This window comes from Myxocyprinus asiaticus, chromosome 11 (genome assembly GCF_019703515.2).
Source record: "Myxocyprinus asiaticus isolate MX2 ecotype Aquarium Trade chromosome 11, UBuf_Myxa_2, whole genome shotgun sequence".
NCBI classification, from domain to species: domain Eukaryota; kingdom Metazoa; phylum Chordata; class Actinopteri; order Cypriniformes; family Catostomidae; genus Myxocyprinus; species Myxocyprinus asiaticus.
The window spans coordinates 759,410-782,061 of NC_059354.1; the positions used below are offsets into that span (position 1 = coordinate 759,410).

At 42.5% G+C, this 22,652-nt stretch overlaps 1 protein-coding gene across 1 annotated transcript in view; it reads right to left on the reverse strand.

Annotated features, from left to right (window-relative positions):
* Positions 1–22,652, reverse strand: part of si:dkey-11f4.7 (piezo-type mechanosensitive ion channel component 2) — a 648,587-nt gene that overhangs the window by 289,101 nt on the left and 336,834 nt on the right. Inside the window, 4 exon segments of the mRNA XM_051709767.1 lie at positions 2,657–2,757; positions 3,600–3,682; positions 3,767–3,856; positions 20,159–20,318. Of these exon segments, the coding sequence (XP_051565727.1) occupies positions 2,657–2,757; positions 3,600–3,682; positions 3,767–3,856; positions 20,159–20,318 (434 nt within the window).

Consider the following 22,652-nt stretch of genomic DNA (forward strand, 5'->3'; position numbering starts at 1 on the left):
TCAGATCCGTTAGAGTGTTCGGTGGAACACAGAGTAATCTCAGCTCATCCAGCGAGATGGAGATTGTATGGCCAGAGTTTCAAGTCGGACGTTACTTCCTTGTGCCACGAGGCTACACCTGAGAGCAGCGATGATCTGCGTCTACGCACGGCGAGCAAAGCTGCTGGAAGTAAATCCCGGAAGCATCTCAGAGGTATTTCTACTCCTGATGACGTCATGGTTGAGGGGCGTTCTGTTGTGTGCCTCATCCAAAAGGAGTTGAGAGTTCGATCCTTTAGTGAGCAAGGCTTCATGGGATTTGTAGTCTGTTTTGGCGCAGTTTTTATCAGTAAGATTTATGACGGAGTGTGTGGGCCTCAGTTAGGTTTTACGACTGGGTTAGGCCTGCCTTTGTCTTCTATCTGAATACATGAGGCCCAACAACAATAACAATAATAATTATTATTATTATTGCCCCGGTTTCCCCCACAAGTCCACAGACATGCAGGTTAAGTGAATTGGAGACTCTAAATTGCCTCATAGGTGTGAGTGAGAGTCCTCCATCCACTAGGGGTTGCATCAGGAAGGGCATCCGGTGTAAAACCTGTGCCAAGTCAAATATGAAGATCACGTGACTCCAGTCAGGCTTCCTAAGCAACCAATTGGCCCGGTTGCTAGGGTGGGTAGAGTAATGTTGGGTTAACCTCCTCGTGGTCGCTATAATGTGGATCTCGCTCTTGGTGGGGCACGTGATGAGTTGTGCGTGGATGCCACAGAGAATAGCGTGAAGCCTCCACACATGCTAGGTCTCCACTGTAATGCACTCAACAAGCCATGCGATAAGATGCACGGATTGACGGTCTCAGACGCGGAGGCAACTGAGATTCGTCCTCCGCCACCCGGATTGAGGTGAGTCACTATGCCACCATGAGGACTTAGAGTGCACTGGGAATTGGGCATTCCAAATTGGGGAGAAAAGGAGAGAAAATCCCAAAAATAAAAATAAAAATATTTTTGTAAAAATATGCGGATCTCGGATGGTCCACTGTGGCGACCCCTAACGGGAGCAGCCGAAAGAAGAAGATTATTATTATTAGGCTATTATTATGAAAAGGCATATACAAGGCATATTTTATTAGTATAAACTATAAATGTAAGAGGTAATTTAAAAAATGGGTGTTTCATTTAGTTTTGATGCTCTTCCGGTTTAAGTCCAGCCCACACCCGGTTCTGTCCGAATACAGATACAGATAATTTTGTCAAATGAGCAAAAGCAGATACAGATAATAGCTTCACTGCACACCCCTAATAAACATTAACTATTATTAAGTAATATCGATAAATGAGTCACAGTTCCTACATTACATGATGTTAAAGCTATTTTAACAAATGCCTGCGGAAACAGGTGTATAAAACATTGTATATTATACTCTCTTTTGATAACCGTACACCTGCAGCACAAATGCTAGCATTTCAACATTGTTTATCAGTTAGGTTGCAAGGAGACATCTCTGGTTACAGTCAAACACCTGCTAAGCTAATGGGAGTATTACATTTACATTTATTTATTTAGCAGACACTTTTATCCAAAGCAACTTACAAATGAGGAGAACAATAGAAGCGATTCATCCAACAAAAGGGGAAACAATATAATAAGCGCTGTAATACAAGTCTCGCATAGCTTAGAGCAGTATACATAGCAAGAATTGTTTTATTTTTTTTTAAAGAACATGAAGGTAGTGTGTTAGTATGAATGGGTTAGGTGTTCAAGAAAAATATGTGTCTTTAGCTGTGTTTTGAAAGAGGCTAAAGACACAGATGCTCGGGTGGAATTAGGCAGGTCATTCCACCAGGGAACGGTCACTGTAACAGTCCGGGACAGTGATTTTGTGCCTCTGTGAGATGGCACCACGAGGCGCCATTCACCTTCAGAACAAAGGTTTCTGGAGGGAACATAAGTCTGAAGTAGTGAGTTTAGATAGTGGGGTGCAGAGCTAGTGGTTGTTCTGTAAGCAAGCATCAATGCGTTGAACTTAATGTGACCACTCTCGCTGCCGCACCCTGGATTAATTGCAGAGGTTTGACAGTACATGCTGGAAGGCCTGCCAGAAGAGCACTGCAATAATCCAGCCAGGATAGAACAAGAGCTTGGATGAGGAGTTGTGTAGCATGTGCCGATAGGAAGGGCCTGATTGTCCTAATGTTGTACAAGGCAAATCTGCACGATTGGGCAGTCCTTGTGATATGGTCTGTGAAGTTCAACTGATCATCAAACAAAACTCCAAGATTTCTGGCTGTCCTGGATGGTGTAATCATTGACAAGTCTAGTTGAATGGTGAAGTTGTGATGAATTGGTGGGCTCTCTGGAAGCACAAGCAGCTCTGTTTTAGCAAGGTTGAGTTGGAGGTTGTGACCTTTCATCCAGCACAAAATGTCTGCTAGGCAGGCTGAGATCCTGTTGGATCATCAGGCTGGAATGAGAGGTAGAGTTGTGTGTCATCAGCATAGCAGTGATAGGAAAAGTCATGTGCCTGAATGACAGATCCTAGTGATGACATGTATATGGAGAAGAGGAGCGGTCCAAGGACTGAAACTTGAGGCACCCCAGTAGCTAGTTGGTGAGACTATAGACACCTCAAACCTTAGTATATATGCATGACTTTTCTTTTATTCTCACCTGAAAAGCAGTTTTCTTCTTCTGTAAAGTGTCATCCTGTGTTCTGCCCTGTATCTCCTCCTCTTCCTCACTGTCACTTTCAAACAGATGATAGCCACAGTCTAGACACACACACTCACACATTAGTTAGCTCTTCACATTAAAGACACACAGATTACACTTTCATCCAGTACTTTATTTTATGATGTTCGGAAAGTATTATTGCGAAATGTAAACCTTTTCTGTTTTTTAAGGATCTGGAGGTTGTTATACATGCTTTTATTTCTTCTAAACTGGATTACTGTAACTCATTGTATTATGGTATTTTTCATGCCTCACTGTCACGTCTGCAGTTAGTTCAAAATGCTGCTGCTAGGCTTCTGACTGGAACTAGGAAGCATGCTAGTAAATCACCTGTGTTGGCATCTCTCCTTTGGCTCCCAGTTAAATTCTGAATTCAGTATAAGATTTTATTATTTGTTTTTAAGGGTCTGCATGGCTTGGCACTTCCTGACATTGTGGAACTCCTTCAGCAATATATGTCTTCTAGACTTCTAAGGCCATCACAGGGTTTTCTTTCAATCATTTCTAAGCCTCGTCTAAAATCAAAAGGAGATTGTGCCTTCTCTTTTGCTGCTCCTCGTCTTTGGAATAGTTTGCCTCTCCATATCAGATCCTGTACCACAGTTGATGTTTTTTAAATCTCATTTGAAGACTAATCTTTTCTCTCTTGCTTTTGACTGTGCATAGATTGTGTAATTATATTTATTTGTGTTGCTATGGTATTTATGTTCACTGAATGTGCATGATTTGTTTATGGTTACTTTATGTAAAGCTCTTTGGTCAACGTGTGTTGTTTTAAATGTGCTATATATAAATGTGGTTGACTGATTAATTAATTGATTGATTGATTGATATTATGATTCTGCTGCGATAGTCTAAGCGCAGTCAGAGGCATCAACACTACCAGAAGACTTTGGTGTATGTGAGGTAGGTGATGTGAGCTGATGATGAGGGTTCTTCTGTTTTGACTTGATTTTCTCCATCCTGTGGGTCAAAATGAAACTGGATTTACATTTACTGCATACACATTTAAGGCATTCCATCATATATGATCAAAAACACACATACTGTTTCTTCAGTGTCTCCACAGATTTTTTCTCCATCTCTAATCTGGCTGCCACCCTTTTCTTCAATTTGGCTTCAAACAACTCTGCACCTCTAAAAATAAAGAAACATTTTAATACCCCTAGATGTTTTCAAAAAGATTTCCCCATCACTCTTAGTGTATATTAGGTAATCTTGCTCTGAACTCATCACATTGGTTGGGCCAATGTTGCTATTTCGGGCTGCTCAGATGAACTGAGCAATGTTTTGATCATGGTGCGAATTACACAATGACCTTCGGGGGGTGGGGAGGGGTTGTTGTTGTTGGGTTTTATGATTTAATTATACATTTTATGTTAAGGTTATACATTAACACATGCACATGTAATGTATTATATTCCAAATTAGGTTTCAAGAAATAACAATGAATATTTTTTCATACATTTATTCATCTTGGAATATCTGGTTTATGTTAATTTATACATACAATATTGTTCATTGTTAGTTTATGTTAATTCTTAAAGGTGCAGTATGTAAGATTCAGAAACCCTTGTTATTAATGACACCTGTGGCCGTTAAGTGAACTACAGCCTGCTGCTCGTGATCGCGCACACATTGTATAGGGACGCGAGCGAGCATGACTCCATAGGGAAGCGAGACTGAACGTGATTCACTGGCATTATGATCACAGATGAGGTAGCATAATTAAAATTACACAGTTATGATTGTTTTACTACAAACTTTGAGACTGTATATTATATTTGACTCTCCAGTGCTGGAACAGGGCTAAAACAAAGTGTGGAGATAGGTCTGACTATGCGAGATTGTAGTTTGAAGTAATCACTTTTCTTTGCTTGATACATTGACTGCATTTATACAATAGCCTATGTCGACGTTAGCTAGCTAGCCAGCTTTATCAGTAGCTGTTAGCTAAAATTGGTGGATGATGACATTAGCTGTTTATAAAATAGACTGTACATTATAAATATGTTGACACAATTCAGTACTGATGTGATTCCATCACAACTGTCATTTTGATATATCGATGCGCTATTGTTTTATAATAATATATTGTATATATTTTCTGTATAACCAAGTTACGTTACACTAATGAGTGGAGCTTTTTGCATTATCTTGAACATTGTCTAGCATTAATTTCATGTGTTATCGTAGTTTACCTTGCTGAATAATTACAGATGAACATTATGTCAGTTACAGTGAATCAGCATACCTGACCTTTAGTATAAAGAGAAGATCGCTGAAATTATTTGGAAGTTACAAAGCAAGGTAGCTTACAATTCGTCAGCGTTAGCAGGCAAGATCAAGTTAGCTAAAATTACACAGATCAACCCTTATGGCACTATATTTCACATGCTTTGCAGTTATGTAAGCTTACCTGCCCAATTAGAAGAATGCCAATTCAGGGTCAGTTTTGATCCCCAAAACCGAACGAAGGTCCCTCCAGGAATCAAATGCCCTGCCGATGTTCACTCTAGTTTTCACTCGACCACGATCACGTTCCCGCTTAGCCAGACGGGATTCAGTAAATGTTTTTTTATTTTATTTTATTTTGGCTTACTCAGAGTTTGTGTAGGAGTCGGTGTTGTGCTGGGAGCCGGATGTTTGCTGGATTCCATCTCTAAGATAACGTTACCTAGTGTTGCATTTTGTTGACGCTGTTGAATAGCAGAAGAGAAGCTACTGTCTGAGGCAAGGCTCTCGGGAGTGCACATAAATGTCACATCCTTTGGATTTTCCTGGCAAAAGCTACCCGCTCCCTTTGCATGAAAATCAGTCTATAGGCTTTAATAGGCAACCTAGGAAGTCCGAGAAGAGCTCATTATTTAAGTTGCATTACAAGCCGTTCACACATTGGCAAAAAAAGGTGAATATTACATGAAAAATGTTACATATTGCACCTTTATTGATGTTACATTACTGATTTTTAATATTAAACTGTATTAGTGTATGTAGAAATTGGCATATACCATGATTAAAAATGGTGTAAAAATATTGTTCATTTTTCATGTTAATTAATTGTGTAATGTTAATGTATACACACAACACAGGCTTATCGTAATAAGTTACCGATACATTTAATAAAAATTAATCAAACAATACTTCCATGGATAGACTATCTAAATGTAAATATTATCATGCACTTTCTCAACTATTCATAAACTAACTTCTCTTCACTAAATAGTAAAAGATTTCCCTCTTTGTTCTCTTTCTCTGGCTCATGTTGTCTTCACTGGTGATTGAAATCTCAGTACAAAAGGAAGGATTTATTTTTTTGTTGCAAATATCACTCCATGTTGCTATAATTCGCTATCATTATAGGGCTTAATTGAACTTTTTTTGTTGTTGTTGTTTAAACAGTACATTTGTGTGTAGAGTTGTCTCTTACAACACTACCATCAGGATATTTAAAACAGAATATATAAAATTAGTTGATTTTAAATATTCATTATTCTTAATAATGTTATTCTGTGTGATGTGAGAACATTCATGTTATTTGCATTTCAAACAGAGTGCTTCAGTTTTGTTTCTTTCTTTTTATTTCTACCGGCCAATGATTATGAAAAAACACGCCCACAGCCTATTATTGTTGCAATAGTAACGAATGCAACCTTCAAGCATGTCTGACTGACTGTCATTGACAGGTATTCAGCTTTTTTGTTAGATTTGTGGATATTGTTTGTTATTTCAGCAGACAGCATGCTTCATACATGAGAATCATCAGCATTAAGTTAAAGAGTGTAAACTTGATCATTCAACTGAACTGTACACAAGCATTTTAGATTTTAGAATGAATGCTCGCCCTTGAACGAGCGTTTTTCCCCCCTGCCATTCACTTGAACTGCTCAAGCAATGTCAATGGTATGGCCCATTTTAAGGGGTGTCTCAGATTACAATTTAAAATCAAGCAGAGCTACAGAAATGTACATATTTACAATTAAAGCTTCAGTAATTGGACTCAAGATGGTGCCGAGTATGGCTGCTGTGTTGCGAGCTCCGACAGAACATAGTAGTGTTTTGTTTGTTTTGTTCACAATTCTTATGTTTTTTGTCTTGGATATTGTCTGCCTTATTGTCTTATTGACAGACAAACACTTTTGGACATTGGTTCAGCAGTCTCACACCGTAAACCGGACTTCACATTCCTCAATGCCGACCCGCTGTTTACAAACACACAAGCGGAGCCCTTTGTCTGGGCAGCATGGCCGCGGAAACGCAGGAGGAAAAGGGGAAACAGAGCCGGCGTTCTCATCAGAGTAAGACGCCGTGCAAATTGACCCCCGCTACCCACTATTCTACTGGCAAATGTTCAGTCTCTGGATAACAAGCTCTGCGAGCTGAAAGCGCGGATCTCTTTCCAACGAGATACAAAGGACTGCTGCGTTATCTGCCTTACGGAAACTTGGATGTCTGCGGAGATTCCAGACTCAGCCATTGAACCCGCGGGGTTCTCCGTGCACCGAGCGGACAGAGCGAAAGACCTCTCAGGTAAAAGCAGAGGAGGTGGTGTATGTTTTATGATCAACAAATCCTGGTGTGATCAGAGGAACGTACATTCTGTCAAGTCTTTCTGCTCTCCTGATCTGGAATTTCTCATGCTTCTGTGTCGACCATTCTGGCTACCGAGGGAATTCACAGCGGTCATTATCACAGCTGTGTACATTCCCCCACAAGCCGACACAGACCGGGCACTCAAGGAACTGTATGGGATTATAACTGAGCAGGAAACCACAAACAAAGCCAGTTTAAAATCAGTCGCACTAAAATATCACCAGCACATTAGTTTCAACACACGAGGGGACCGGGTTTTGGACCATTGCTACTCTCCGTTCCGGGATGGCTACAGATCCCTCCCCTACCCACCATTTGGCAAATCGGACCACTCTTCCATTCTGCTTCTGCCCGCTTACAGGCAGAAACTGAAACAGGAAGCACCCACCCTCAGAACGATCCAGTGCTGGTCGGACCAGTCAGATTCTACGCTACAAGACTGTTTTGATCACACGGACTGGGAGATGTTCCGGTCCGCCTCTGATGACGACATCGAGTTTTATGCTGATAGCGTAATGCGTTTCATCAGAACGTGCGTTGAGGACGTCGTTCCGACCAGAACAATACGGATCTATCCGAATCAGAAACCATGGATTAATAGCGATGTTCGCGCGGCACTTAATGTGCGGACCTCCGCTTAACTTTGAGTTAACATCATCATGGACTTTAAAGGGAATAAAAACTCTGCCATGAACACCGCTGCCTCTCTACCGGATGAGCTAAATACTTTTTATGCTCGTTTCGAGGGAAATAACACCGCCCTCGCGGAGAGAGCTCTCGCGGCTGAAGCTACAGAGGTTAGTTCACTCTCCGTCTCTGTAGCGGATGTAACCCGATCCTTCTGACGGGTGAATATCCGCAAAGCCGCGGGCCCAGACAGCATTCCGGGCCGCGTCATCAGAGCGTGTGCGAACCAGCTGGCTGGTGTTTTTACGGACATTTTCAACCTTTCCCTCTCTTTGTCTGTAGTCCCCACATGCTTTAAAACATCCACCATTGTGCCTGTTCCAAAACAATCAAAAATAACTTGCTTAAATGACTGGCGTCCTGTTGCTCTGACCCCCATCATCAGCAAATGCTTTGAGAGACTAATCAGAGATTACATCTGCTCTGTATTGCCTCTCTCTCTTGACCCGCTGCAGTTTGCTTACCGCAACAACCACTCCACTGATGATGCCATTGCATCTACAATACACACTGCTCTCTCCCACCTGGAAAAAAAGAACACTTATGTGAGAATGCTGTTTGTAGACTACAGCTCAGCATTCAACACCATAGTGCCCTCCAAGCTAGATGAGAAACTCCGGGCTCTGGGCTTAAACAGCTCGCTGTGCAGCTGGATCCTGGACTTCCTGTCAAGCAGACGCCAGGTGGTTAGAATAGGCAGCAACATCTCCTCATCACTAACCCTCAACACTGGAGCCCCACAGGGCTGTGTTCTCAGCCCACTACTGTATTCCTTGTACACACATGACTGTGTGGCAACACATAGCTCCAATGCCATCATTAAGTTTGCTGATGACACGACGGTGGTAGGTCTGATCACTGACAATGATGAAACAGCCTACAGATAGGAGGTGCACACCCTGACACACTGGTGTCAGGAGCACAACCTCTCCCTCAACGTCAGTAAGACAAAGGAGCTTGTGGTGGACTTCAGAAGAAAAGACAGAGAACACAGTCCCATCACCATCAATGGAGCACCAGTGGAGAGAGTCAGCAGCTTCAAGTTCCTGGGTGTCCACATCACTGAGGAACTCACATGGTCCATGGTCCACTGAAGTCGTTGTGAAGAAGGCTCATCAGTGCCTCTTCTTCCTGAGACGGCTGAGGAAGTTTGGAATGAACCACCACATCCTCACACAGTTCTACACCTGCACTGTGTATCTCCACCTGGTACGGCAATAGCACCGCCCACAACCGCAAAGCACTGCAAAGGGTGGTGCGAACTGCCAGACACATCATCGGAGGTGAGCTTCCCTCCCTCCAGGAAATATATACAAGGCGGTGTGTGAAAAAAGCTCGGAGGATCATCAGAGACTCCAGCCACCCGAGCCATGGGCTGTTCTCACTGCTACCATCAGGTAGGCGGTATCGCAGCATCAGGACCTGCACCAGCCGACTCCATGATAGCTTCTTCCCCCAAGCAATCAGACTTCTGAACTCTTGATCTCCCACGATCAAAATACATCAGCACTACACTTTATTACCCTTACTCTTATATCTCACAACGGACTGTCATAAATTATATTATTATTATTATTATATTATGTTCTCTCTTAACAACTGACTATCAACCGACAGCCTGAATGTCAATACAGTACAATACTGTACATTCTATATATATATATATATATATATATATATATATATATATATATACTTTTTTATATATTTTAATTTTTAATTTTTATTGAATAATGTGTATCTATATAGTGCGTATTGTATACTGTACGGTGTATGTTATTATTTGTATATTGTTGAGTGTAATTATGTGTATAACAGATGTTTAAATTGTGTTGTGTTAATTTGATGTTATTGTAAATTGGTATATGTCTCATCACTGTCACGACTGCTATGTTGATCGGAACTGCACCCAAGAATTTCACACACCATTGCACTTGTGTATATGGCTGTGTGACAATAAAGTGATTTGATTTGATTTGATTTGACCTTCACGATCCCGGCCACACTCTACTCCTCGTCACATATATACACACACTGATCAGCCACAACATTAAAACCACTGACAGATGAAGTGAATCATCTAAGGGGTTGGGTATATTAAGCAGCAAGTGAACAGTCAGTTCTTGAATTTCACGTGTTGGAAGCAGGAAAATTGGGCAAGCGTAAGGATCTGAACGACTTGACAAGGGCTAAATTGTGATGGCTAGACGACTGTGTCAGGGCATCTCCAAAACGGCAGGTCTTGTGGGGTGTTCCTGCAATGCAGTTGTTAGTACCTACCAAAAGTGGTCCAAGGAAGGACAACTGGTGAACTGACGACAGGGTCATGGGCGCCCAAGGCTCACTGATGTGTGTGGGGAACGAAGGCTAGCCCGTCTGTTCTGATCCCACAGAAGAGCTACTGCAGCACAAATCGCTGAAAAACTTAATGCTGGCCATGATAGAAAGGTGTCAGAACACACAGTGCATCTCAGCTTTCTGCGTATGGGGCTGCGTATATGCAGACTGGTCAGAGTGCCCATGCTGACTCCTGTCCACCTGAGCATCAGAACAGGACCATGGAGCAATGGAAGAAGGTGGCATGGTCTGATGAATCACATTTTCTTTTAGATCATATGGACGGTCGGGTGCGTGTGCATCATTTACCTGGGGAAGAGATGACAGCAGGATGCACTATGGGAAGAAGGCAGGCCAGCGGAGGCAGTGTAATGCTCTGGCCAATGTTCTGCCCGGAAACCTTGGGTCCTGGCATTCATGTGAATGTTACTTTGACACGTACCACCTACCTAAAGATTGTTGCAGACCACGTACACCCATTCATGGCAACACATTCCGTGATGGCAATAGACTCTTTCGGCAGGATAATGCGCCCTGCCACACTGCAAAAATTTTTCAGGAATGGTTTGAGGAACATGACAAACAGTTCAAGGTGTTGACTTGGCCTCCAAATTCCCCAGATCTCAAACCGATTGAGCATCTATGGGATGTACTTGAACAACAAGTCCTATCCATGGAGGCCCACCTCACAACTTACAGGACTTAAAGGATCTGCTGTTAACGTTTTGGTGCCAGATACCACAGGACACCTTCAGAGGTCTTGTGGAGTCCATGCCTCGATGGGTCAGAGCTGTTTTGTCGGCACGAGGGGGAACTACACAATGTTAGGCAGGTGGCTTTAATGGTGTGGCTGAATGGTGTGTGTATATATATATATATATACACACACACACATATACACATATATATATATATATATATATATATATATATATATATATATATATATATATATATACAGTTGTGCTCAAAAGTTTGCATACCCTGGCAGAAATTGTGAAATTTTGGCATTGATTTTGAAAATATGACTGACCATGCAAAAAAACTGTCTTTTATGAAGCCATTTATTATCACATACTTGTTTGGATCCTTTTTAAATCATAATGATAACAGAAATCACTTAAATGGCCCTGATCAAAAGTTTACATACCCTTGAATGTTTGACCTTGTTACAGACACACAAGGTGACACACACAGGTTTAAATGGCAATTAAAGGATAATTTTCCACACCTGTGGCTTTTTAAATTGCAATTAGTGTCTGTGTATAAATAGTCAATCAGTTTGTTAGCTCTCATGTGGGTGCACTGAGCAGGCTAGATATTGAGCATGGGGAGCAGAAAATAACTGTCAAAAGACCTGCGTAACAAGGTAATGGAACTTTATAAAGATGGAAAAGGATATAAAATGATATCCAAAGCCTTGAAAATGCCAGTCAGTACTGTTCAATCACTTATTAAAAAGTGGAAAATTCGGGGATCTCTTGATACCAAGCCAAGATCAGGTAGATCAAGAAAGATTTCAGCCACAACTGCCAGAAGAATTGTTCGGGATACAAAGAAAAACCCACAGGTAACCACAGGAGAAATACAGGCTGCTCTGGAAAAAGAGCACAATACGAAAAAAATGAGCTGCATGGTCGAATTGTCAGAAAGAAGCCTTTACTGCACCAATGCCACAAAAAAGCCCGGTTACAATATGCCCAACAACACCTTGACACGCCTCACAGCTTCTGGCACACTGTCATTTGGAGTGACGAGACCAAAATAGAGCTTTATGGTCACAACCATAAGCGCTATGTTTGGAGAGGTTGACCCAAGGCCTATAGTGAAAAGAACACCATCCCCACTGTGAAGCATGGTGGTGGCTCACTGATGTTTTGGGGGTGTGTGAGCTCTAAAGGCACAGGGAATCTTGTGAAAATTGATGGCAAGATGAATTCAGCATGTTATCAGAAAATACAGGCAGACAATTTGGATTCTTCTGCACGAAAGCTGCGCATGGGACGCTCTTGGACTTTCCAGCACGACAATGACCCTAAGCACAAGGCCAAGCTGACCCTCCAGTGGTTACAGCAGAAAAAGGTGATGGTTCTGGAGTGGCCATCATAGTCTTCTGACCTTAATACCATTGAGCAACTCTGGGGAGATCTCAAACATGCGGTTCATGCAAGATGACCAAAGACTTTGCATGACCTGGAGGCATTTTGCCAAGACGAATGGGCAGCTATACCACCTGCAAAAATTTGGGGCCTCATAGAAAACTATTACAAAAGACTGCACACTGTCATTGATGCTAAGGGGGGGCAATACACAGTATTAAGAACTAAGGGTATGCAGACTTTTGAACAGGGGTCATTTCATTTTTTTCTTTGTTGCCATGTTTTGTTTTATGATTGTGCCATTCTGTTATAACTTACAGCTGAATATGAATCCCATAAGAAATAAAGAAATGTGTTTTGCCTGCTCACTCATGTTTTCTTTAAAAATGGTACATATATTACCAATTCTCCAAGGGTATGCAAACTTTTGAGCACAAGTGTATATATACATATTAGGGCTGCAACTAATAATTATTTTGATAATCAATTAATCTAACGATTATTAGAACAATTATTCGACTATTCGGCGATTGTTGCATCGATTAATCATTAGCTCTTAACAGATTATTGACAGGCAGGAAGGACATCCTATCATTACATTTGGACCGAATTTTTTTACATTTAGACCACTTATATTATTGATTGCTATCAGAATGTGAAGAGACTTTCAACCAGTATAACAAAAAATGTTTCTGGAAAAGATTGCACACCCTAGCTTGAAATATAAGTGTATTTTATATACAAATGTATTTTTTCACTTGGTTATACTTCTGCGAGTGCAGTAAAGACAAAATATATTTATATTCAAGATCTATTCTCTAAAAGCAAGTCTAAATATCTTATATGCTGCTTCTCAGGTGAATACATCTTTTTTTAAAGGATTTTTAGATATTTTTAAATATTTGTATTTTTAATAATATATTCAAAATTCTCAGATAACATTTTTTGTTCTGCAGTATAGCTGCTAAAGCTGCAATATAAAAACATATATTGTGATTCAATAAATCACGAGCCATCATGTTATAATCTTGCTGCAGCAAGTGCGCGTTCGAGGGACGAGCGTCCACGCACCAGAGTGTACCTTAGCTGGGTGTAGTTTCAATCTCTCCCCCTTAGATCGGGACATTCGCACAACTCATAGAAGAGGCGCTAACCACACAGAGAAATGCCAGTTTCGGAGTTTGTAGTTATTTACATGATCTGCTTCCATACTATTTGAACTTTAATAAAGCTATAATACATTAAATATAACTGCATTTAAGATGTAGCACCAGAGTGTTTCCTTTAAAGACACTCAACACGCAAGTTTTGCCTAAGCGGAGTGGCAGCTCCAGCTCCATTTTTTTCCACTACGAGAGTGCTTCTGTATTTACTAATTTTGTATTTTTGCATTATAATTCCCTCATACTTTGCGATCTACATCACCTGAAGCTGTTTGGAAAGTTTAGAGTGCATCTGGACTGTGAGCTGTGTCTTCTTCCTCTCCTCAGTCAGGCGCGAACTGCAGTGCTGCTCTTGCGCATTATCATTAGAGTTTAATGAGATCTCATGTTACGTTAAATGAGATCAAACGACTATTCGACAATGAACATTTTTGTTGACAATAAAAAATTGTTAATAATAGCGACTAATCGTTTCAGCCCTAATATATATATATATATATACACTTTATGTAAAATAATCACTAAAAACAAAACTAGAGAGCTGACTTGTTGACTTTATTGGTTTCAGCAACTGTGACTCAAAACTCTATCTCAAAAAAAAAAAAAAAAAAATAGTCATTTTTAGCTCTCACACTGTAAAAAAACCAAATGTAAAAAATGTAAAGTTTCACAGAAAAAAAAATTAAATAACCAATATTGTTGTAACACGGACTCAGGCTGAGTGGGATCCATGTGCGGTTTATTAAAACACAGCAAGTTCAGAGTACAGACAAGCATGGGTCGAATAACCAGGGCAACCAACAATTTCAGAGGCAGGGCAGTAAATGTGGTATAACAGGCAGAGGATGGGGGCAGGCAGCAAACAGCAATAGAAATAGTCCAGGCAAACACAGTGGTAGGCAGGCACCAATGATTCGTACAGAGGTAGTCCAAGGCAGAGTCAAACACGGGCAAAACAACACAGGACATAATAATGCTCAGAAATGTAGCCGGGGCAAACAAGACTTCACAAAGTGTGAACACACACACACCGGGCTAAATAGTCTGAGTGTTATGGAACAGATGTGCAGTAATCAGTACAGGCATGTGGGCACTTGGGAAATGTAGTCCATTGTTAATACTCAGGCAGGTGAGACCTCCAGAGGCCGATTGAGGAATCTTCACCGCCGTTTATGACAGAGCCCCCCCCCCCCCACCGTGAGCGGCTCCTGATGCGAGAGTACATCTGACGTCGGGGTCTACATCGAGGTCGAGGGGCCGGTTTCTCGGGGTGAGTCCTATGAAATTCTGCGATGAGACTGGGGTCGAGGATATCATCTGCCTTGACCCAGGACCTCTCCTCCGCACCGTACCCCTCCCAAGCAGGTAATTGGAGGCGATATGACACGGGATTAATTTGTCTCAGAATTTTGAAAGGACCCACATACCTGGGACTGAGTTTCTTGCAAGGTAAGCAGATACGAAGTTCCCGGGTTGAAAGCCACACCCACTGACCTGAAGTGTAGTTGGGACTGGGACGACGATGGCGGTCAGCTTGCTCTTTTCCCCTGTTTATGGCATGCTGTAGATGGACATGTACTTGGTCCCAAACAGCCTCACTTCGTTGAAACCAGTCACTGGATGGTTCACCAGACCATGGAAGTAGAGGGGGTTGGAACCCCAGAACACACTGATAGGGCGTTAATTTTGTGGAGGGTTTGAGGATCTAGTTTTGTGCATATTCTGTCCAGGGAAGAAAGCGGCTCCAGTTGGCTTGATTCTGTTGACAGTACATGTGAAGGAATTTGGTGAGTTACTGATTTAGACGTTCCGTCTGGCCATTAGACTGGGGGTGGTAACCTGAAGTGAGACTTATATTGACATTAAGTTATCGAAAGAAAGCTGACCAAACCCTTCATGTAAACTGAGGGCCTTGGTCAGAGACAATGTCTTCAGGATGACCATAATTAAGGAACACATAATGGAAGAGGTGTTCTGCGGTTTCGAAGGCTGATGGGAGCTTAGACAGGGGTATTAGTCGACATGCCTTAGAGAATGACAGTTAATATGGTGGTGTTACCTTGAGAGACTGGTAGATCGGTGATAAAATCAATGGCAATATGGGACCATGGTCGTTGTGGTATGGGTAGAGGTTGTAGCAGCCCTGCCGGTAGTTGTCTGGGGGTTTTTGCTGTGGCGCAGGTGTGACAAGCGTTCACGAATGTACTGGTGTCTGCCTGTAATGTTTCCCACCAGAAATGATTTCTTAGCAATCGTACTGTGGTAGTAATACCTGGATGGCCAGAGCTTGTGGAGGAGTGCACCCAGGGATTACCTGTTCTTGTAGACTTGGTGGCACAAACGTTTATTTGGGCAGGCATTCTGGAGGAGGCGGGTTTTGTACATGGGCCTGGGAGATTTCAGACATGACGTCACACTGGACCGGAGCTAGAATCAGAGAGGATGAGATGATGGGTTCTGGAGAGGGATTCTGAAGAGTGGAGTCATATTGATGGGATAGAGAGTCAGCTTTGATGTTCTTTGATCCTGGACGATATGTGATTGAAAAGTTGAATCGAGCGAAAAACAGTGCCCATCTAGCTTGTCTGGGGTTAGCTGAGTGCAGGTATTCCAGGTTGCAATGATCTGTTAATACCAGAAATGGATGTCTGGCCCCCTCCAGCCAGTGTCGCCATTCTTCAATTGCTGCTTTCATGACTAACAGTTCACGATTGCCTACATCATAATTCTGTTCAGCAGAGGAGAGTTTATGGGAGTAGTAAGCACATGGGAAAAGCTTAGGAAGATTACCTTGGTGTTGAGAGAGGATAGCGCCAATACCGGTGTTTGATGCGTCTGCTTCTACCACGAAAGGTACGTTGGGATCAGGATGATGCAGAACTGGAGCAGAGGTGAAGCGATTCTTCAATTCATTGAAGGCTTGAATGGCGTCAGTAGACCAGCAAAGCTTGGTGTTTCCTCCCTTTACAATGGTGGTGAGTGGAGCGGCGACAGTGCAGAAGTTTCTGATAAATCTTCTGTAAAAATTAGCAAATCCAAAGACTCGTTGTAGTTCCTTTACTGTAGTGGGTTGAGGCCAGTTTAGAACTGCCCGTCCCTTGCCCTCGTCCATAGACACCCCTTCTGGACTGATGATATAACCGAGGAAGGAGATTGAAGCTTGGTGGAATTCACATTTCTCCGCTTTGGCATACAGTTGGTGATTCATGAGATGCTTCAAAACTGTGCAGAACCTGCTTGACATGTTCCTCCAGGGTGTCTGAATAAATCAAGATATCATCAATACATACAATTAAGCACTGGTTTAACATGTCTCTGAATACATCGTTTATGAAGGACTGGAACACAGATGGACTATTGGACAGCCCGAACGGCATAACGAGGTATTCATAGTGCCCACTGCTGGTGGAAAAGGCAGTTTTCCATTCATCCCCCTCTCGAATGAGAATGAGGTTGTAAGCGCAGTGCAGATCGAGCTTGGTGTAAAACTTAGCAGTTCTTAGTTGTTCCAAAGCTGCGGGGACCAGGGGTAATGGAATTTGACCATTATATCATTTAGACCACGGTAATCGATACAAGGACGAAGGCCCCCATCCTTCTTTCCCACGAAGAAGAATCCTGCTGCTGCCAGTGAAGTGGATGGACGAATGAAACCCTTGGCCAGTTCTTCTTCAATGTACGATTTCAGGTTTAGCCTCAGGTTCTGACAGGGGAAAGATTCTGCCTCTAGGTGGTGAGGTACCAGGTAACAGATCAATGGCGCAGTCACTAGATCGATGTGGTGGTAGTTGCGAGGCTTTGGTTTTACTTAAGGCTTCAATCAGATCAGCATACTCAGAAGGTTCATGTGGTGCTATTTTGGACTCGTTACTCACCATAGTGGTTCTCACTGACATAGGGATGACTGGCTTTAAACACTTGGATGAGCAGCTGGGGTCCGATTGCATGATCTGCTTCTCATGCCATGAAATTTGTGGGTTATGGTCCTGCAGCCAGGGTAAACCGAGGATGACTGGGTTGTGAGGAGAGTGGATGAAGAAGAGGCATGTTGTTTCAGTGTGTAAAACTCCAATTTACAGAATGAGATCAGTAGTGGTGTACAGTACCTGGCCGGTCCCCAGTGACCCTAAATTTTCATCAATAAAGTTGCCCGCTGCCCCCGAATCTAACAAGGCCTTAGTGGTGATGGTATCTCACTGAAATGTTAATTTTACTGGCACTTCAATACAAGCAGTAATTTGGATAGAGGAAATCAACAAACTCACCCTGCGATTGTGTGTTTGAGGGGGTCGTGTCGGGCAGTCAGCTCTCAAATGTCCTGCTTGGCCACAATATAGACAGAGATGATTCTTGATGCAACATTCATGCTCCTCTGTGGAGAAATGAGTTCGACCAACTTGCATGGGTTCAGCGTTATCACTGGGTTGATTTGTTTGACTGAGAGGGCTGGTAAGTCTCCTGGAGCGAATGAGATTGTCATTGTGAATAGCGAGGTCAATGAATTGGTCCAGGGTTCTGCCTTCATCATGGCAGGCCAGCTCTGATTGCATGTTAGTGTTTAATCCTTGATGAAACAGCAGTTTTAATGTGTCTTCCACCCACACAGTTTGCGCAGCGAGAGTGTGAAAAGATAGAGCGAATTCAGCTGCGGTATTTATTCCCTGATGAAGCACATGCAGTTGTTCCCCAGCACTCCTTCCTCCCTCAGAATGTTCAAATACCTCTCTTAGTCATTGAATAAAATCGTTGAAAGTGGTGCGGTTTAGTCCTTGACAGCTGTAGCAGTGAACACACAAGAGAGATCTTACTATCATCAGTTGGGCATAACAAGGGCTGTTGAGCCAGGAACATAGAGCATTGCAGTCAACTTTTTCTGGAAAGGCTAAACGTGGATTAACAGTCACTGTACTGTGAGGCATTATGACTGGTACCTGACTCGCTTGAGGCGCTGGGGAAATGGATTCAGGTGCGGGCCGATGGAGACTCTGTACGGATTTCAACTCCTCCGTTAGTGTGGCGAATCAGCTTAGTTGTTGTTGGTGAGATGCCAGTAGGTTCGCTTGGGCAGAGAGTTTGCTGGACAGATGCATGAGGACCGCTTTATTGGTAGTTGGTGAAGTCTTCTGTAACACGGACTCAGGCTGAGTGGGATCCATGTGTGGTTTATTAAAACACAGCAAGTTCAGAGTACAGATAAGCATGGGTCGAATAACCAGGGCAACCAACAATTTCAGAGGCAGGGCAGTAAACATGGTATAACAGGCAGAGGATCTGGGCAGGCAGCAAACAGCAATAGAAATATCCAGGCAAACACAGTGGTAGGCAGGCAGCAAAGATTTGTACAGAGGTAAACCAAGGCAGAGTCAAACATGGGCAGAACAACACAGGAAATAATAATGCTCAGAAATGTAGCCAAATCAAACAAGACTTCACAAAGAGTGAACACACACACTGGGCTAAATAGTCTGAGTGATATGGAACATATGTACAGTAATCAGTCCAGGTATGTGGGCACTTGGGAAATGTAGTCCAATGTTAATACTCAGGCGAGAGAGACCTCCAGTTGCCGATTGAGGAATCTTCACCGGCGTTTGTGACAACTGTATGTTATGGCTGCCTTTCCCATTTTTATTTTTTTCTTAATTCCATATTCAGTGGTTAAATTAAATTTTATCATCAAAACTGTGTCTAAATAAATTAATTCATTAAAATTTGAATCAAATGAAAATAGATCAATTGATTTTGGACATAACATTGCATTATTTTTGTTATTTATGTCAAATAAAGTGCTGTAGAACAAAAAAATCACAGATGAGAAATATTGCTTAAATATAATAATATTATTATTATTATTATTATTATTATTATTATTATTATTATAGGTAGTAGTAGTATTACAGTAAATTTAACATAACTACATGTGATGATATATTTAGATGTGATATATTTCACAGGTGTCATTTTTATTTTTTCATTTAAATATAGCTTTTATTTTGGTGGAAAACCAAGTGAAGCCCTTTCAATTTGTATGTTTTGATGACAGCTTCACACCTCCGGAAAAGCAGGACACTGTGACCCAGTGTGATTATTAAACCGCAAAAGGTTGTGATTTAAGTAAATATGCAGTCTGTTTGTGCTGCACATTTTAAGGTGAATGTGTTCTCTGCTCCCTGTCATTTACTACACACAGAGAGCATGTGATGCTTGCGATGGTGTTTTCAGTGTATGAGCAGTCTGCTTCACACACTCACTTTTAAATCACACAGCACATGCAGACTGTATTTTTATTTAGCCTTTTCGGTTTAATAATCACACTATGACATATTGCGATTTTAATTTGTGCAATTAATTTTTATGCAATGACATTCATATTTCAGATGGTATCAGATAATTTTTAATGAGCATGAGTACGTGAGCACAGTATTGGACCCAAATCCGATACCGGTATCTGTACATCCCTGATCAATACATTACTGGGGCCTAATGTGTACTGGATATATAAGGAAAGCCTTATGAACCATCATGAAGATTTATATAACATGAAAAATAAAAAATGTCACCTGGAAGCAAGAATCACTGAGGTCTGCAGGTCAGATACAACATACAGGAAGTAGTAGCTGAGAAACACTCTCCTCTGAACGAGCAGTACTGTGAAGCAGATCGCATCCCACACAATCCCAGCCTCATCAGCCGGCAATTCACACTGACGATCAGCTTCAGCTACACAAACGTGTATAACACACACACACAGAGAAAGATAGAGGAATGTGCGATGATCTGTGCTGTTGATCTCTCTGTGCAGTACATCATATACAAAAGTCTGGAGCAACTCTGACCACATACATATTGCAGCCAGTGCTGCGCTCAATTCATGTTGGAGTTACTGTAATTTCAAGATGATGAACTTTACAAAATTAGATTCTTCTCAGTAGTGATGGAAGATCGGATCATTTTATTGACTTGGATCTTTGAGTCTCATTCAGCAAAATGAACTAACCTCTATATAGTAATTTTGTAGATTTGTCATGTGAAAGCTGCATAGACTCAACAGCAGTGTTTCTCAGCTGGTGGGTAGTGACCCAAAAGTGTGTCGCATTTAGTCCGGACAGCAGGGAAAGGACCATGCCATGGTTTTCAAATTGAGAATTTTTTGGTGGCCGCCCAAATGAAATTTAGGGCTGCAGAGGAAAATGTAAAGATAATCTCTTTATACACGCTAAAGGCTTGTCATCTTCTAATCTGCAAAGCGTGTAACAGAACCACTCGCACCAATGATCTGCTCTACTCTAATCTACTGTATCTCTGGTGCTATAGACCTTATTCACAGTAGCATCATCGTCTTTGATTTTTAACTGGAATGAAAATGAGGCTGTGAGGGATAGACTTACCATTTCTTCAATGGCGCAGACAGTACAAAGCTATATAAAGCTCCTAGAATCCATCTGATTTTCCACAACTAAGGTTGTCTGGGGTTTTTTATTTATTAATTTATTTTTTGGCTACAGAATGTTTTTGGAAAGATATTAATGTTTTGTCTGCAGATTAATCTAAAACACTTTAAACAGCAGTACAGCCCATTAGAAAGCCTGTACATCTATCCCTCCCAGCCTTGTTTTCATTCACGTCTAAAACCAAAGATGGTGCTGCTGTGAAAATTAGGAAGACAAACCTCTCAAACAGTAGACAGCCCTGACAATATAAGCAACATTGAGTTGGAGCAGAGCCACACTGAGCTTTGCTACAATTGTTTTTATTTATTTATTATTACACTGTAACTGAGATTCCCTATCTGTCACTCACTCAACGTTGTGTCGATGTAGTGACACTAGGGGTCACTCTTGGTAGCCCCAAACGCATCTGGTCTTTGAAAAAAGGCCAATGAAAATGAAAAAATGGTATTTGCATACCACTCCCCCGAACATACGGGTATAAAAGGAGCTGGTATGCAACCACTCATTCAGGTTTTTTCTCTTCGGAGCCGAACGGTCAATGCTCACTGAGATGAATTCTCACGGCTGTTCATTCACCTCTGCTGGATCTGACGGCGCATTTCAGCGGCTTCTCCCCTCTGCACTGGTGCACTGCAGAGAACGCCCCTGGGCGCTTCGGCAGAAATAAAAGAGTATATTTTGAAAAAAAAAGAGTATATTTCTCTAAAAGAGCGGCACACGTAGAACATCTTTTTAAAGATGCCTTTCCGTTTGTGTGTTATTCCTGGTTACGGTCGTTATCTCTCGCCTTCTGATGGTCACGATCGCTATCTTTCATGTCTGGGCACTACCCACGTGGAGACAGTATTCATGGATGGGTCATGTATTCATTGCGAGAACATGACCATGGCAACGTTGCGGTCGCAGCTTGCCTTCGTAAGAAAGCAAGCCACCCCAGCGGCTCTCTGCCTCGGTCCTTCTACCTATGGGAATGAGGCTAGCGTGGCTAGCACTGGGGGCGATTTGGGGACCTCAATGGGACCACCTCTGCCAGGTGTCCCCCCACGGACCTCCCATTCCCCAGCATGCTCGTTTGCCCCGATCGGGCTTCCGGATGAGTCCACCGGCTCGTCTCGAGTTCTACCTCTTGTTCGGAGCCCATGAAGATGATGAGCTCTCGAGCACAGCATCAGAAAGCGGGCTCGTCCAGTCGGACGCGGAAGCCTCAGCTGGGCTCCCCCCCTCGGGTACGGTCGCCCAACACAGGCTGACGCAGAGATGACAGACATGCTTTCCCAGGCAGCCGCGAGCATCGGGCTAGAGTGGAACCCTCTGCTCTCCCCTGAACCCTCGTGGCTCCACGCCCCGCCCCAGTTCCTTTCTTCCCGGAAGTGCATGAGGAGCTGACAAGGTCGTGGGAGGCACCTTTTACTGCCCGGTCCCGATCTTTCAGCTCCCCCGCCCTCACTACCCTCGATGGTGGGGCGACCAAGGGGTATGCAGCGATCCCCCCAGTGGATAAGGCGTTCGCAGTGCACCTATGCCCGCAGAGCGCCGCCACCTGGCACGGGTGCCTGAAGCTCCCGTCCAAGGCCTGTAGGTTTACGTCGTCCCTGACGGCCAA